This window comes from Pteronotus mesoamericanus, unplaced genomic scaffold (assembly GCF_021234165.1).
Source record: "Pteronotus mesoamericanus isolate MK-2021 breed Mesoamerican mustached bat unplaced genomic scaffold, CSHL_Meso_final contig_657, whole genome shotgun sequence".
Classification (NCBI taxonomy): domain Eukaryota; kingdom Metazoa; phylum Chordata; class Mammalia; order Chiroptera; family Mormoopidae; genus Pteronotus; species Pteronotus mesoamericanus.
The window spans coordinates 20,193,067-20,205,953 of record NW_026555229.1 but is presented as its reverse complement, the minus strand read 5'-3'; the positions used below and the strand labels follow the sequence as shown (position 1 = coordinate 20,205,953).

The following is a 12,887-nucleotide window of genomic DNA, read 5'->3' as shown; positions in this document are numbered from 1 at the left end:
ACAAAAAACAAAAAAAACAAAAAAAAAACCCTGCTGAAATCTGTTGGTTGTCTGAAGTCAAGCCAATCAGAATGGTCATTGAATTTTTAGGGGCATGGGGGCCCCCAGGCCTCCTGGTCCCCCTGAGAAATGACTTGCAGACATACAGTCTGTCTACATCCCAGCTCTAGCTGTGTGATCTTGGGCAAGCTACACAACCTCTCCGAGCCTCGGTTTCCTTATCTCTAAAATGTGGATGACGCCATCTGTCTCTGAGAATTCAGTGAGGTCAGAAATGTAAAGATTCCCTAAGCACAGTGACCCGCGTGCAGTAAAGGCCTAACTAGTACTGGTTTTCCTCCTTTTATTTGCCTGTGAAGGACGTGGGCACAAGAGGAGGGGCTGGGGCGAGCCTTGGGTGGCTTTTTTGAGAGATGCCACCAGGAGCAGTTAGGCAATTCTACACGACTGGGCATCGCGGGCATCATTCAGAAGATGCCAAATGCGGCAGAGCTGTGACCTAAGGGGTCGTGGAGAAAGGCAGGGGGAGAGGCAGCTGGCTCCCGGTGTTCCTCACGCCACGCCTGGCCTGCCCTCCGATGCCTTGTCAAGGGGAACCAACCGCATGCTCATCTCCCACGGATGATCCGACAACACTGTCCATCCTCTAGGGATGGGAATCCAGCGGGACGACGACATCGCCATCTCGGCAGGTGAGGCTTTGCCCTCGGATGGGCTGGAGGCTGGCCCGATGCGGGTGTGGCTGAATGGCCGGTCTCAAACGGCCCTCTCTACAGGGACTAGCTCTTTCCAGTATCCTGGGGACGTTTTACAGCCAGCTTTCCTTCCAGGTCCCTAGGGAAGCTAAGTCTTAACCACAGCCTGTCCCCTGAGGCTGTACTAAGGCCCCTCCTTAGAAATTTAGAACCTCCTGAGACACGGTCCAGCCTGGAGCCACGGTCCAGCCTGGAGCCACGTGGCCAGGTTTCAGGGTTGGGCTCCCGGAGCTACTCGTCACTGCGGTGGTGCCTGGGAAGAATTGGGTCTCCTTCATGGAGGAGCAAGCCAGCCCTCGCTCCAGCCTTGTGGCCAGCCCCCAGCCGAGAGAGGGCCTGCCCGCAGTACTGCGCCAGCCGGCCTCCCTTCTAGAGTTCACGGCTCCGAGACCCCGGCCAGAAGGTGGGGCTCTTCATGGAAGGCCGCGCCAACCACCAAGCCTCAAATGACTGTGACAGCCGCCACTACCACTGCCGGGGCTGCCAACGGTGACTTCGCATCTTATGGGGGGCGCCTCGCAGGTGCCGGTCATCGTGCAGACACACCCCGGGCACTATGGTGAGTGACTTTTACTCTTCCCACGGATCGTCTAGTGACTGGTGGCCGAGTGGCACTAGCTCTCAGTTCCTGGAACCTCCGCACGTGGCCTCTTGGCACCTTCAGCCTGATGCTGAGCAAACCGCCCCAACATGGAGCTCAGCTCACCAGGCAAAAACCTTCCCACAGTCCCCACTGGCGAAAAACTTCCCCAGGGGAATCACACGTCGACATCTTAAAAACAACAACAAACAACAGAGACTCTCCTCTGTATCACTTACAGTCCTTTAGGGAAGAACTCGTGAGATTCACTCATTCTTCCAGAGTTTCCATTCAAGACAAAATTACGTTTTCAGATCTGTTTATATCGTTCCTGTTATCCAGTCCTGGGCCATACGATTTCCTCCTTGTTTTAGTGTGCCAGGAAACTTGGCGTCACTTTCGTTTTGCAACTGTAAAGTCTGAACACGCCAGACGCCTTGACAACCGCCATCCTGGTTCCCGTTTTACCTCTGTTTACCTAAGTTGCCCCGATGTGTTACAATGTGAACACCATCAAATCTGGGCGGAAGCGGGGGGATGACCTCAACCGTTTCCGACATATTTTTCAGCTAGAAACATTTGCTCCGCAACAGCCTTCATACCCCAAAGGATTGGAGAATGTGGTCTTTAATTTAAAAAATGTTCCACTTTTCAAAAGTCACCGAATATGCCAGAAGTGGATTATCAACAGTCAAAGAATAAAAACAGACACCCACTCAGCGCTAAAACTGCAGTGATTTTCTTAAGTACCACGTGAGCAAGGGCTGGCATCGGACCGTTCTGACTATATTGCTCGTCTCCGTGGTAACCGCTAAGAACAATGATCAGAGCCTGGAAAATAGAGGCAGCTGAACATAGTCCAGGCCTTTTTTTTTTTTTTTTTGGGTAAAAATACAATTCTGTAACATTAAACTTCCCAGTGGCCATCAGTCTTTTTCATGCCAAGAGGAAAAGGTAAAGGATGAAAGTGACTGGGTCACATGAGTTTCTGGCTGTCTGCATGCTAGGTGACCAGGAACGCACCGTGGGACACCGAGTTCACTGGAGTCTGTGCTGTTCGACTGGGACCTCAGGGAACTTCCTTTGAGTGCTAGAGCCATATAATTCTCAGGGCCAGGTGTACTTTTCTAGATCTTTTGGTTTAATCCTCTGATACTACAAACACAGAAACCGAGGCGAAGTGCAAGGCCTGCCCAGGGCCTCATGGATGGCAGGCGGGATGAGGACCTGAGGACCTGAGCCTGAGTCCCTGAGTCCCGGGGCTCTTGCCTGACATCACACAGCCGAAGTGACAGGGTGCACCCGCCACTGCAGAGGTTAGTGTTGCCTGGCCCAGATCCCCTGGGGACCTCAGACAGCACCACTGGGACCCTGCTGGGTGCAGGCCCAGGAGGGGCCCAACCTGAAGGCAGCCAGGTGCTTCTGGATTAGCACAGGCCATCTGGGGGACATGCGGGACTCCTGATGCCACCTGCCTACAACAGACCCCCTACCGCTGCCCATCGAGGTCCCAGTGCCACTAGCTCAGGCCGCTGGTCTCTCTGGGTACCACCCCGGGGAACCCTGGGGCTCATAAACCAACGAGAATCAGGTTGCACATCTGGAACCCACCTAGGGAGGGGCCTGCCTGGCCCCACCTCACCCGGGCTCAGACTGATGGCGCTCCTGGGCCAGAGGGGCTCCTCGCTGGGACCCCCGGGGTGGGCGTCTGTACCGCGGACCAAGCACTAGACTGGAAATCAGGAAACCTGGGGACCCGCTGGGGACCTCAGGAGGATCCCTCCCCCTCAATCCAGGCGAACAAGAGGACGCAGCCCACTTTCTGCATCTACCCACTGTCCTGGTGGGTAGCTGGTGGGTGCCATCCACTCACCAGGACTGGGTGCCGTGGTTAAAGTACTAGGCCTGGGACAATGCAGGTGCCTAAATATCTGACAATTAAATGAGCGTTGAAAAGGAACGAATACCAGCAACAGACACCCAGGGCAGGAAGGAGGCAGCCTGAGGGTGGGCACGAAGCCGGCTCTTCCGGCGGGGCGGGGGGCAGCAGGGATGTGCCCATGGAGCTGGACGCGCCCTGGGGGTGCCACAGTGCGAGCCCGGCCTCGGGCCACCTGAGGGCCTGGCCGGCCCTGTCCGCCCGGAGGCCTCCGGCCCGGCCCGGCCTGTACCTTCTGCTCCAGCGTCCTCTCCAGGGCGTCCACCCGCAGCTGCTCCTTCCGCAGGCTGGCCTGGTAGGCGGCCTGTTCCTGCTGGGCCTTGCCCCGGACCTGGGCAATCTCCGCGTTGGCCCTGCAGGGGTGGGAGGGGCAGGGGCCTCAGAAGTTGTCTCCCTTCTGTATAGGTGTCTCCTGCCTTCCTCCTCCCAGCTCTGGGCGCGGGAGCGGGAGGGGCCGGCAGGTACCATCTGGCTCCAGCTCCCACCAACAAGGGCCCAGCACAAGCACCCACGAGAATCCCCACCCCAGACCCCACTCTCATGACACCGAGGTGCTTTGAGGGGGCGGGGCACCCTGGAAGTTACAACATGCAGCCTCCATGTATCAAAATGCATCCTAACCAACTGTAATCTTGTCACAAATCATAATGAACTGTACTGAAAAAATGCAGTCCCCAGGCCCGGGTCGGGGGCGCTGTGGGAGCTGCCAGCCAGCCGGGGAGCAGCGCCGGCTGTTACCTGTCCAGCTTCTCCTCCGCGTGCACCTTCAGGGCCTGGTATCTCTGCTCCTCCTTCTTCACTCGGGACAGGTACTCCTGCGCACACTTCTTCAGCACCTCTTCATTCTGACATGACAGAGGACAGGGGTCGAGCCCACGGAAGAAATGCCGCGGGCTGCTGGGAACCCCAAGAGCCCTCTGATGAGGGCGCAGCCTCAGGCGGCCACGTCCAGCTCCCCAGCCTGCGGGGATGGCCTTCCAGAAGCCCGGCAATGCCGCCACCCACCCCACCTCCCTCCAGCCCCCGCGCCCGGTGCCCCAAGCACAACCGCACCTTGCGGAAGCCCTCCAGGACCTCTTTCATCTTCTCATATCTCCTGAAGAGGTCGGCCAGAGACTTCTCCACGGAGTTCAGGTCGGCCAGGGCCTGTTCCTTCTCCAGGACCAGCTGCTGGACCGTTTGGTGGGAGACCGACTTCTCCCTCTGTTCGTCCTCTGGCGAAAGAGAGGGGCACAAAACAATGGAGCCCATAGAATCTGAGCCCGGTCTTGGGCCAGCAAACGGCAGCCTGGCCTGTGGGCATCTCAGACTCGGAAGAGACCCTGAGCCCCGAGCCCACCCAGACTCTGCATCTCAAGGAACGGACTCCATGGCCCGTGCATCCCTGACCTGGACCAGTGTAGAGGTAGACGGGGTGGGCGTGAGCCACTGTTCTGTGACCTGACCGAAGCAGCCCCGTAAAAATCTACACGGAGACCCCAGTGATTCCACCTGGTTGTTGACAACAAACAAACAGACCCATGGGTAAAAAAAGAAAACAGCACTGAATTTTGTGTTGGGTGAGGGGACAGGTCCTGTTGTCTGGGCGGTGAGGAGCTGGCCTTCCTAAGTATTGTCAAGGTCAAGAGATGGTCCTGAGAAAAGAAAAAGGTTCCTTCGCCCTTACAAGCATCTCATGGAGCTGCTTCTGTCAAAACGCGTCTCTCAGTTATGTACAAATGAACGTAAAGTTCTGGCCTGGTTCCGAAGGGCCGATCCCAGGGGATGGGACTGCCCTGCCTCAACCCCACATCTTGGGGCTGTTGCAAACTAACACTCCACACGAACCTCTTAAAAATCGCTCCACCCTTCGTGGAAAGGTTTTCTCTGACTACCCCATGTAACACAGCCGCCAGCCCACACGGCGCTCGCTGTCTGTCGTGTGCTGACCCAGGACTGGTCAGGGAGCCAGGAACCGTCTGTTGTATTCTGTGTACTTTGGTGACAGCCCCCAAGGGCAGAAGGCCCCTGGCAATGGCCGCGCTACAGCAGCCAGCGCGTGCTGCGCTCTTCCAAGCGCCAGGCACTGTGCTGTCCTTTATTTAATGCTCACGCCAGCACCCAGCACCCGAGTGAGCTTGCAGAAATCCAAACCGGCTCCCTCCCTCCTGCTGAGCTGCACGGAGTGGTGGGAGGGCCCCCCACCCCGCCCCCCGGCCCGGGAACACAGCCCTACTCCTTCCCCAGACAGCCGGCTCCGGGTCCCTGCCCTCCACGCTCCAGGCACGGCAGCCTCCACGTGCCCAGGGCGCAGGGCTGCTGTCCTCTGTCCGGAACACAGGCCACAGAGCTGCCAGGGCCCCGGCCTCGCTCGAGGCTCTGATCTCAGGTCACCTCCCCAGGGGCCCCTTCCCTGGACACCTGTGGGAAATGCCCCCTCTCCATACTCTCGTCCTGTGGTCTCTTCCCAGCAGTGGCCACCTCTCCTCCTCACATCACGCATGCATGGGCATGTGTGCACGCGTCTGCTGGAGGACCCTCTCCTCCAGAACGCACACTCCGCACGGGCAGGGCCCCGAGTTGGTTTTGCCCGCTGCTGTGTCCCAGGGCCTAGGACAGCGCCTGACTCCCAGGACCTGCGCAGTGGATGAACGCCCTGCGTGAAGCCTTGTCACAGCCGTGGGCAGGCTTCTAACCTCTGTTCACGGCAGGCGAGTGGGGTTCGAGAAGCTAAGTCATGCCCCTGAGGAAGCTGCAGAGTCAGACCCCACCCCACAGCCAAGTTCGTAACCATGTCTCTACACAGGCCTCTGAATGACCTAGAAGGGAGCCAGGGACATGCTGCTTTGGGCTCTTTTCTCTTAGACCCCAACAGATCCCACGGCCAGGTGTTTTCGTGTGTGTGTGGCGTGGAGAGACGAGTGCGGAACAGCGGCCACATCCTGGCGTCGGCTCTAGCCTTGCCGCAACTTGCTCAGAAGTCCTGCCTCTCGGGGTCCTAGGGTCTCACTTCCCACATGAGGGTCCTCCGACACGAGAAGGAATCCAAATCTATGCGGCTTTGTTCCAACACGGGCTGGGGTACCCCTTCTCCCGACCTTGAGGGCTCAGACTCAGTAGGTCTGGGGCAGGGCTGAAAGTTTGCATCCCGGCAGGTTCACAGGTGCAGGGAGCATTCTGGGAGGAGGACAGGCCCGGAAGACGCTGATGACACCCTCTGACTCTGCCTCTCAGGGTGCCCACCACTGGGGCAGGGCGAGGAGCCCAGTGCCGGAGTCTGAGCGCCCAGGCGCGAGTCCTGGCTCTGGTGCCTCCCAGCTCTGTGTCCTGGGGCGGGGCTTTGAGCCTCGGCCTCAGCCTCCTTCCTGGAAATAGGGATGACAGTACTGATCTCATGGAGTTCGGGGGAAGATTAAACAAGGAAATGTATACAAAACCTTCAACACATAGTAAGAACCCGGTTCAGTGGCCCATCATCAATGGCGTCATTGGCAATGGGGAACTGGCGTGATGTCAAGTCACAGTGACCCACCGAGGGGGAGCTTCACATAGAGCAAGAACAGAACCGCCCGCAATCTGCTTGCTACGTGGAGACACCTAAAAGAAAAGGCGTCTCACCATTCCTCCAGAAACCAAATGTTTTTCATTCTTTGAATCTGAGCCGCTTCCTCAGTTCCCCACACGCTGTACAATGCACGCTCTGGGCTGGTGTGAGGACATGTATACATTTCACTTGGCTTGCAAAGGAGCCATTTGTCAAACAGGGTCCCTCTGATTTCCTGGATCGGAGACTCAGTCGGCCTCGGGTTTCCTTTCCTCCCTGACCCACCCTTGTAAAAATAGAATTTCCAGGCTCCAGGGAGACCAAGGAGGCGAGAAGCCTTCACAAATCTTTTTGTCAATTACAGGAAATCAGCCCCAAACCCAAGAGGCTCCAGACTCAACAACAAAACGATGTCCCTGGAGATTTTTCTGGCTTTTTTCAGGAAAAACGTTGTTAAACCACGTGGGGATACAGCCAATGCACAAAAGCAAAAGTAACAAAAACAGAAAAGCAAACAAACAAACAAGGGTTGCAAAGGGCAGGTGTCAAATTAGGTGAAAAGCATTTACTTACCAGGCTTGCCTGTTTGTTTTGCAAGCAAAGGGCAAGAAGCAACAGAAAATGGAAGCAAAACAGATAATCAGGGCAGTTGTTAGGAAAGCAGAAAAAAAACCGACTGCAACCACCTGCAACGCAGAAGCATGGTAGTCTCTTTCTGTTCTGAATTCTACACGTTCCGTATCTGAACTGAAAGCGTTCTCTTTAGGAAGATGGGATGAGAAGGGACAATGATGGCAGGCAGGCGTCATGCTGGTGTGGCGTGTCTGGGCTGGTTAAACCAAAGCCACAGAGCTGGAAAGGCTCGGGCGGGCGGGCGGGAACTGGTTTTAATTCAAAATGCTATTATAGTCACCCTGGTCCTGAACAGCCAAGCTCTCTGCGCCTGTTTCCCCTCCCACAACGGACGCTGGTTAGGTGAACGCACAGAAAAATATGGAATCCAGATGAGACCTAGGGGCGTGTGTCTTCCCCACATGGAGAGACGCATGGCCCGCCCGCAGCCACAGGGAGTCCCAGCTGTGCCTTCGCCCTCGTCCTCAGTCTTCTACAGGGACCCGAGGACCTCAGAAGCTATGGTGGCCCTGATCAATGGCCTGCAGGAGTGATGGACAGATGACAACCACAGACATGCCGCCTTTCTGATGAGACCAGCTCTGGAAAAGTGAATGATGAAGGGACAGTAGGGATGAGCAAGGATGGGGAATGAGGGATGGATATACAATGCAACCCCGCCCAGAGTGACCATGCTGTGCCCGGCTAGGGACGCTGGGGCTGGGGGGGTGTCTCATGGAGCCAGCCGTGAGACCCCCGCGCCCCCCCCCCCCATGAAAATGCTCAAAAGGGGTGAGCTCACAGCTCCTGGGAGAGGAGCCCTCGGCTTTCCTGGGCAGGGGGAGGGGGAGAGACGTAATGGGGAGGGGGGACAGGGGTGGGCTGGGAGTGGCTATAATCCCTCCTCAGATCGTCTGGAATTGAAATTGCCGTTCCAACTACTCTCACCTGCCAACATGCTGCCAGGAAAGCATCAGCACTGAATCATCTTTCTGTCACCTCAAGGACAGGCCACTTAAGCCCCTCCAGAGAGTCTTACTCTTTGGGTTTTCAAGAGGGAATGTTTTATATCAAAATGGCCAGCCAAGCAGTAAATGTTGGCTCGGGGCAACTTCTCCCGGTGGCAAAGGCTCCAGGCCTCGTACCCCCATTGCACTAGTGGCCTGACCGTCCCCGCCAAGGGCAAAAATAGAAATGTGTGACTCTGAGGCACAGGCGGGCGCATCCAGAGGAGCCACTGTGGGTCTGAGTGGTGTGTGCACAGCCCTGGGCTCCAGGAGGCCAGAAGGTTGTGTTCAGCACGCCAAACGCTGTATATTGGAAAACATAAATCCTTCATCCTGGCCACTTTCACCAGCAGTTTCAATGCCAAGAGTTTTGTTTTTTATCTCATCCATACGTATTCATAAACTCTCCTACCAATTTAATAAAAAGGTTTCATTTGATAGAAAGCAGACACCATGTGGCTGATCCTTGGAAACACTCAAACGGGCTTCCCCCCGAGCTCTCAGAGACATGGCCTTTATTATAATAAATCAAAATTAAAGCTTCTTTGAACAGAAAGCACTCAACTGGCAGCATCCTTGCCATTCCCAAGTCTACGCTCATGTGTGCCGTGGCAGAAGCCGGAGGGGCAGCAAGCTACACACCCCAGCGTCTGAGACAGAGGGTCACCTGCTAGCGGAGTCAAACTTGGACACAGAAGCCCAGCTTTACGGAGAGCTGGCGTTTTTACTCTGTATGTCTGTCCTTGAAACGGAAAGATCTTTAAAAAGCTGGTCTCATGGAGCTAAGCAAACGAATAAATAGATAAACAGAAACTCCCCCTCTAGAGTTATAACACCATTTTTGAAAAGTGATCATTAGTGTAAAGACTTGGGCTTAGAACCTGCGCAAGATCTTTTCTCATTGATTAAAAAAAAGAAGAAGAAGAAAAAAAAAAGGCCTGGCTGTGTCTAATTCGTAACTGAGGCATTGTTTTCTCGCAGGCCGAAGCTCCCCGTCAGCACTGACTGCCCGATGCAGTGTTAGGACGGATCCTGAGCTGTGTCCGAGCGCAGCAAGAAAGCGCTGGCGGTGCTCAGCTAACAGGGTCTGCCGTGTCACGGGGAAGCAGCGGGTGGCTGGGCAGTCACAGCGCCACTATCCTCGTCCGAGGCCATGTGCAGAGGCCGAGCGAGGTATTTTTTCACTTGAGTCTAAATTACTTCAGGGTTTAGGGATTCGATTCCTAGTCTCTCTAATGAGCCAAACACTGCCCCCAAAACGTCCCAGGAGCCAACCCAAATCTCCTTCCCCAGGAGGGGGGCCGTCCTGGCTGAGCCAAGTGATGGCCACTGAGGTGGGGTCTCCCACAGGCATGAGTGAGGGCGAGGGGCATCCCAGCAGGCGTTTCTGTGGGTCCCAGGCTGTCTGCCCCGGGGCGAGGGCCGCAGGGCCCAATAGGCGTCTAAGAGGAGCCGATCTGAGTCTCTGTCCTCAAAGCCCTCCCCGTAGTTTGGAAACCTCAGGGCAGACCTGGGCCCCCACAGGGCAGGACACCCACCTATCATCTGAGCGATGGTCTTCTCATACTCGGCCACGATCTTCCTGTAAGAGAAGTGAAAGTGTGTTGGAACCATGACAACGGAACGGCTTTTAATTTCCCACAGGGCCCACATGCTGGATGTCAACAGCCTGACCAATGTACTAGAGGACAAGTCCTATTTGTCCCGGCTGGCTCACCACAGCTCCAGAGCTGCCTCCAGCCTCAGGCTTTTCCTTGCACACCCAGATGGGTGCATTTTCCTAGTGCATGGCTCGGATACACCACTCCCTGTGCAAAACCTTCAATGTCTCCCCAGTACCCACTAAGAAAAAAATAAAGCCAAACCTTTGGATCGACCACCAAAGTCTTCTGCAACCTGGGCCCACTCTCCTTATCAGCCTTACCTCCTTCCACACCATGTCATGAACGTGGCGGTTCAACGAGAATAAATGATTTGTTTGCTCTGGGCTTTCTCGCCTCCATGCCTTTGCCTGTGCTGTTGATTTCCCCTCTCTACTTGCACCTCTCTCAGCCTATTTGTTTCTCAAGGCACAATGTAAATGCTTTCTCCTCCAGGAAGCCTTCCCTGATTTCTCCCTCAAACGCAATAACATTTTATCTGAATCCTCTTCCAGCATCGCATAGTATACAAGCGGAAGCATCATAGCATGGGAGCGGAAGCTCCTCAAGGCCCACAGCCACTTCTTCCTCACTTGTGTTTGGTGGGGAGGACCCGGGGAGGAAAGAGGAGCACTTCTTGGATAGTCACGATAAACAGAAGCTACAAAAGAGCACTAAGATCCCTTGCTTGTAAGACCGCCTCACTGCTGCCCACAGGTGGAAGGACCCAGGCGTGAGGACGCGTCCTCCAAGTCAACCTTCTGGAAGGAGCCTCCTGACAAAGACTTGGGGGCGGGGTTTCACCTACATTACCCAATAGTTATTCTCCACAGGAGAACCAGGAGCTGCCGGCCACCAGCAGACCCAGCGCCCTGACGACAGCTGACCCTCCCCCCAGCTGTGTGGCTCAGAGGCGTCCGTCACAGACCCTGGGGGCTCCGCTTAGCCCCCAGCACAGCGAGGATGAGCCTAGGTCCCGGATGCCAGGGCTGTGGGGAAATCAAATGAGGTCACAAGAGATAAGAAGAGCAGGGGGCGTTCTGCAGAGGCCTTCCAGCTGCTGGGCTCTGCCCCTGGCTTTTTGCCTGAGGCCCCCGGGTTGGTACCTCAGCCCAGGGCAGACCCACAACAGGAAGGGTGAGCACGATGGGAGCCCACTTGGGTTCTTCCTAATCCTACCCAGAAGCCTTTTGTGTTTTCTGTGATGAAACGACACCTCCTTGCATCCCAGGACCAGAAAGTGGTGACAGATCTTTGTGGCTGTCCTGTTGGAACCATCAGCCCTGGGGACAGAGGCTGGCCCACAGCAGGCAAGGGCAGTGTTCTCTCGGGACTGCTGGGGGACCCGGGGCCTGAAGCTGCTCGGCTGTACTGTATTTCCATCTCATCCTCACAAAGACCCCACGAGGCTGGGCCCTCACTGTCCCCAGAATTGCTGATGGGGACACTGGGGTGCAGCATTCCCCAGGAACCTCTCCAGGAGCCCGGGACTACAAAGTGGCACAGCCGGGATTCAAGCCCAGGCATCGGATGCTGCAGCCTTTATCTCGAAGTGCTGGGATTTACCCCCCTTTTACAAATGACAAGTCAGGCCAAGTCAAGTAACAGGTATGAAGCAGGTAGGGAGCAGAGCCTGATTTTCAGCTGGTCTGGCTCCCGAGGGCGACAGGGCTGACACGGGGTCCATCAGATACCACTGTGGCGGCGCCGGCTGGGGACCCATGACATCCTCTCATGCCCGGTGGTGGAGAGTGCCCCCTGGAGCCTCCATAGGCACCGCTTCTCCCTGGGAGAGGGAAGGAGTCAGGGAACCCCCAGCCTTCCCTGTATTCTCTGCCTCGCTTCAGTGCAGGCAGGAAACTAAAGCTACCTGTTCCTTCCCCCTCCTCCCTGCCAAACAAAGAGAAGAAAGAGATGCAAAAACAATGCACCTACAGGGGCCTCCCTCAGAACGTGAACTAGCACACTAACTGTGACCTCCAGGAGGGGTCCCGAAAGCATCGGCAGAGAGAAGGAACTCGCAGAATTTTTAGGAAGATATTACTTGACCTAGGAAACAGGGGATATGATTAACCAGTTTACTTGCTACTTAGTATGCAATTGTTTTTGGTAATAAATTAGCACCTGCAATTGCAGTGAGGTGCCCTACGAATGTACTAATCCTTCAACTAATTTCTAAAAATTCATCCATTCCCTTATTCCCAACTTTGGGGCAAAAAGGAAACCTACTCTGGATTTTCAGCACAGCACAGACCTGCCTTGTTGAAAGGACGGTGCTCTAACCCCTATCTTCTCTTGCAACCGGAGAACCCAAGAGTCGATGCAGCCCGAGCAGAAGGAGGCCCGGGGAGGAAACATGCACTGTGCTTCTTAAGGTGGGACACCCCAGGGTGCGTTCTAGCCCCCAAGACGGCTTCTTGGTTTCTTAGTGTCTAAGAAGGTGAGAAATGGAGGAGGGGAATAAAGGGGACAGGGGACAGCGGAAGTGAGAACAGGGAGGCAGGCCTCTGGGTACAGCAGAAAGAGTTTGGGCTTTGGAGTCAGGAAGGTGAATTCAAATTCACGCTCTTCTAACTAGAAGCTCCAGAACCGTGGGCAAGTCACCTCATCTCTCTGAGCTTTCTGCTGTCACACCGAGCTGACAGCCCCCCTTGAGGGTCAGGGAGAGAAACAGAGACCGTGGGCCTCAGGCCACGCTTGCACGTGGCAGGCACTATTAACCCAGTATTAACATGGTAGCTATCACACGTCTGTTACAAATGCAGCAACTGAAAATAAATCATTCAAGTGCAATTAGGGAGGCAACCTAAATGTTTATCCACTGAGACTAG

General features: G+C 55.6%; 1 protein-coding gene across 14 annotated transcripts in view; it reads right to left on the bottom strand.

Moving 5' to 3' along the window:
• The window catches only part of LOC129077226 (transforming acidic coiled-coil-containing protein 2-like), a 125,196-nt gene that overhangs the window by 550 nt on the left and 111,759 nt on the right, over positions 1-12,887 (bottom strand). For all 14 annotated transcript variants that reach the window (XM_054581639.1, XM_054581637.1, XM_054581631.1 and 11 more), the window contains 4 exons: positions 9,955-9,998; positions 4,328-4,488; positions 4,013-4,119; positions 3,507-3,627 (listed from right to left, as the gene is read on the bottom strand). In XM_054581639.1, the coding sequence (XP_054437614.1) occupies positions 3,507-3,627; positions 4,013-4,119; positions 4,328-4,488; positions 9,955-9,998 (433 nt within the window). The remainder of the gene's footprint in view (positions 1-3,506; positions 3,628-4,012; positions 4,120-4,327; positions 4,489-9,954; positions 9,999-12,887) is intronic.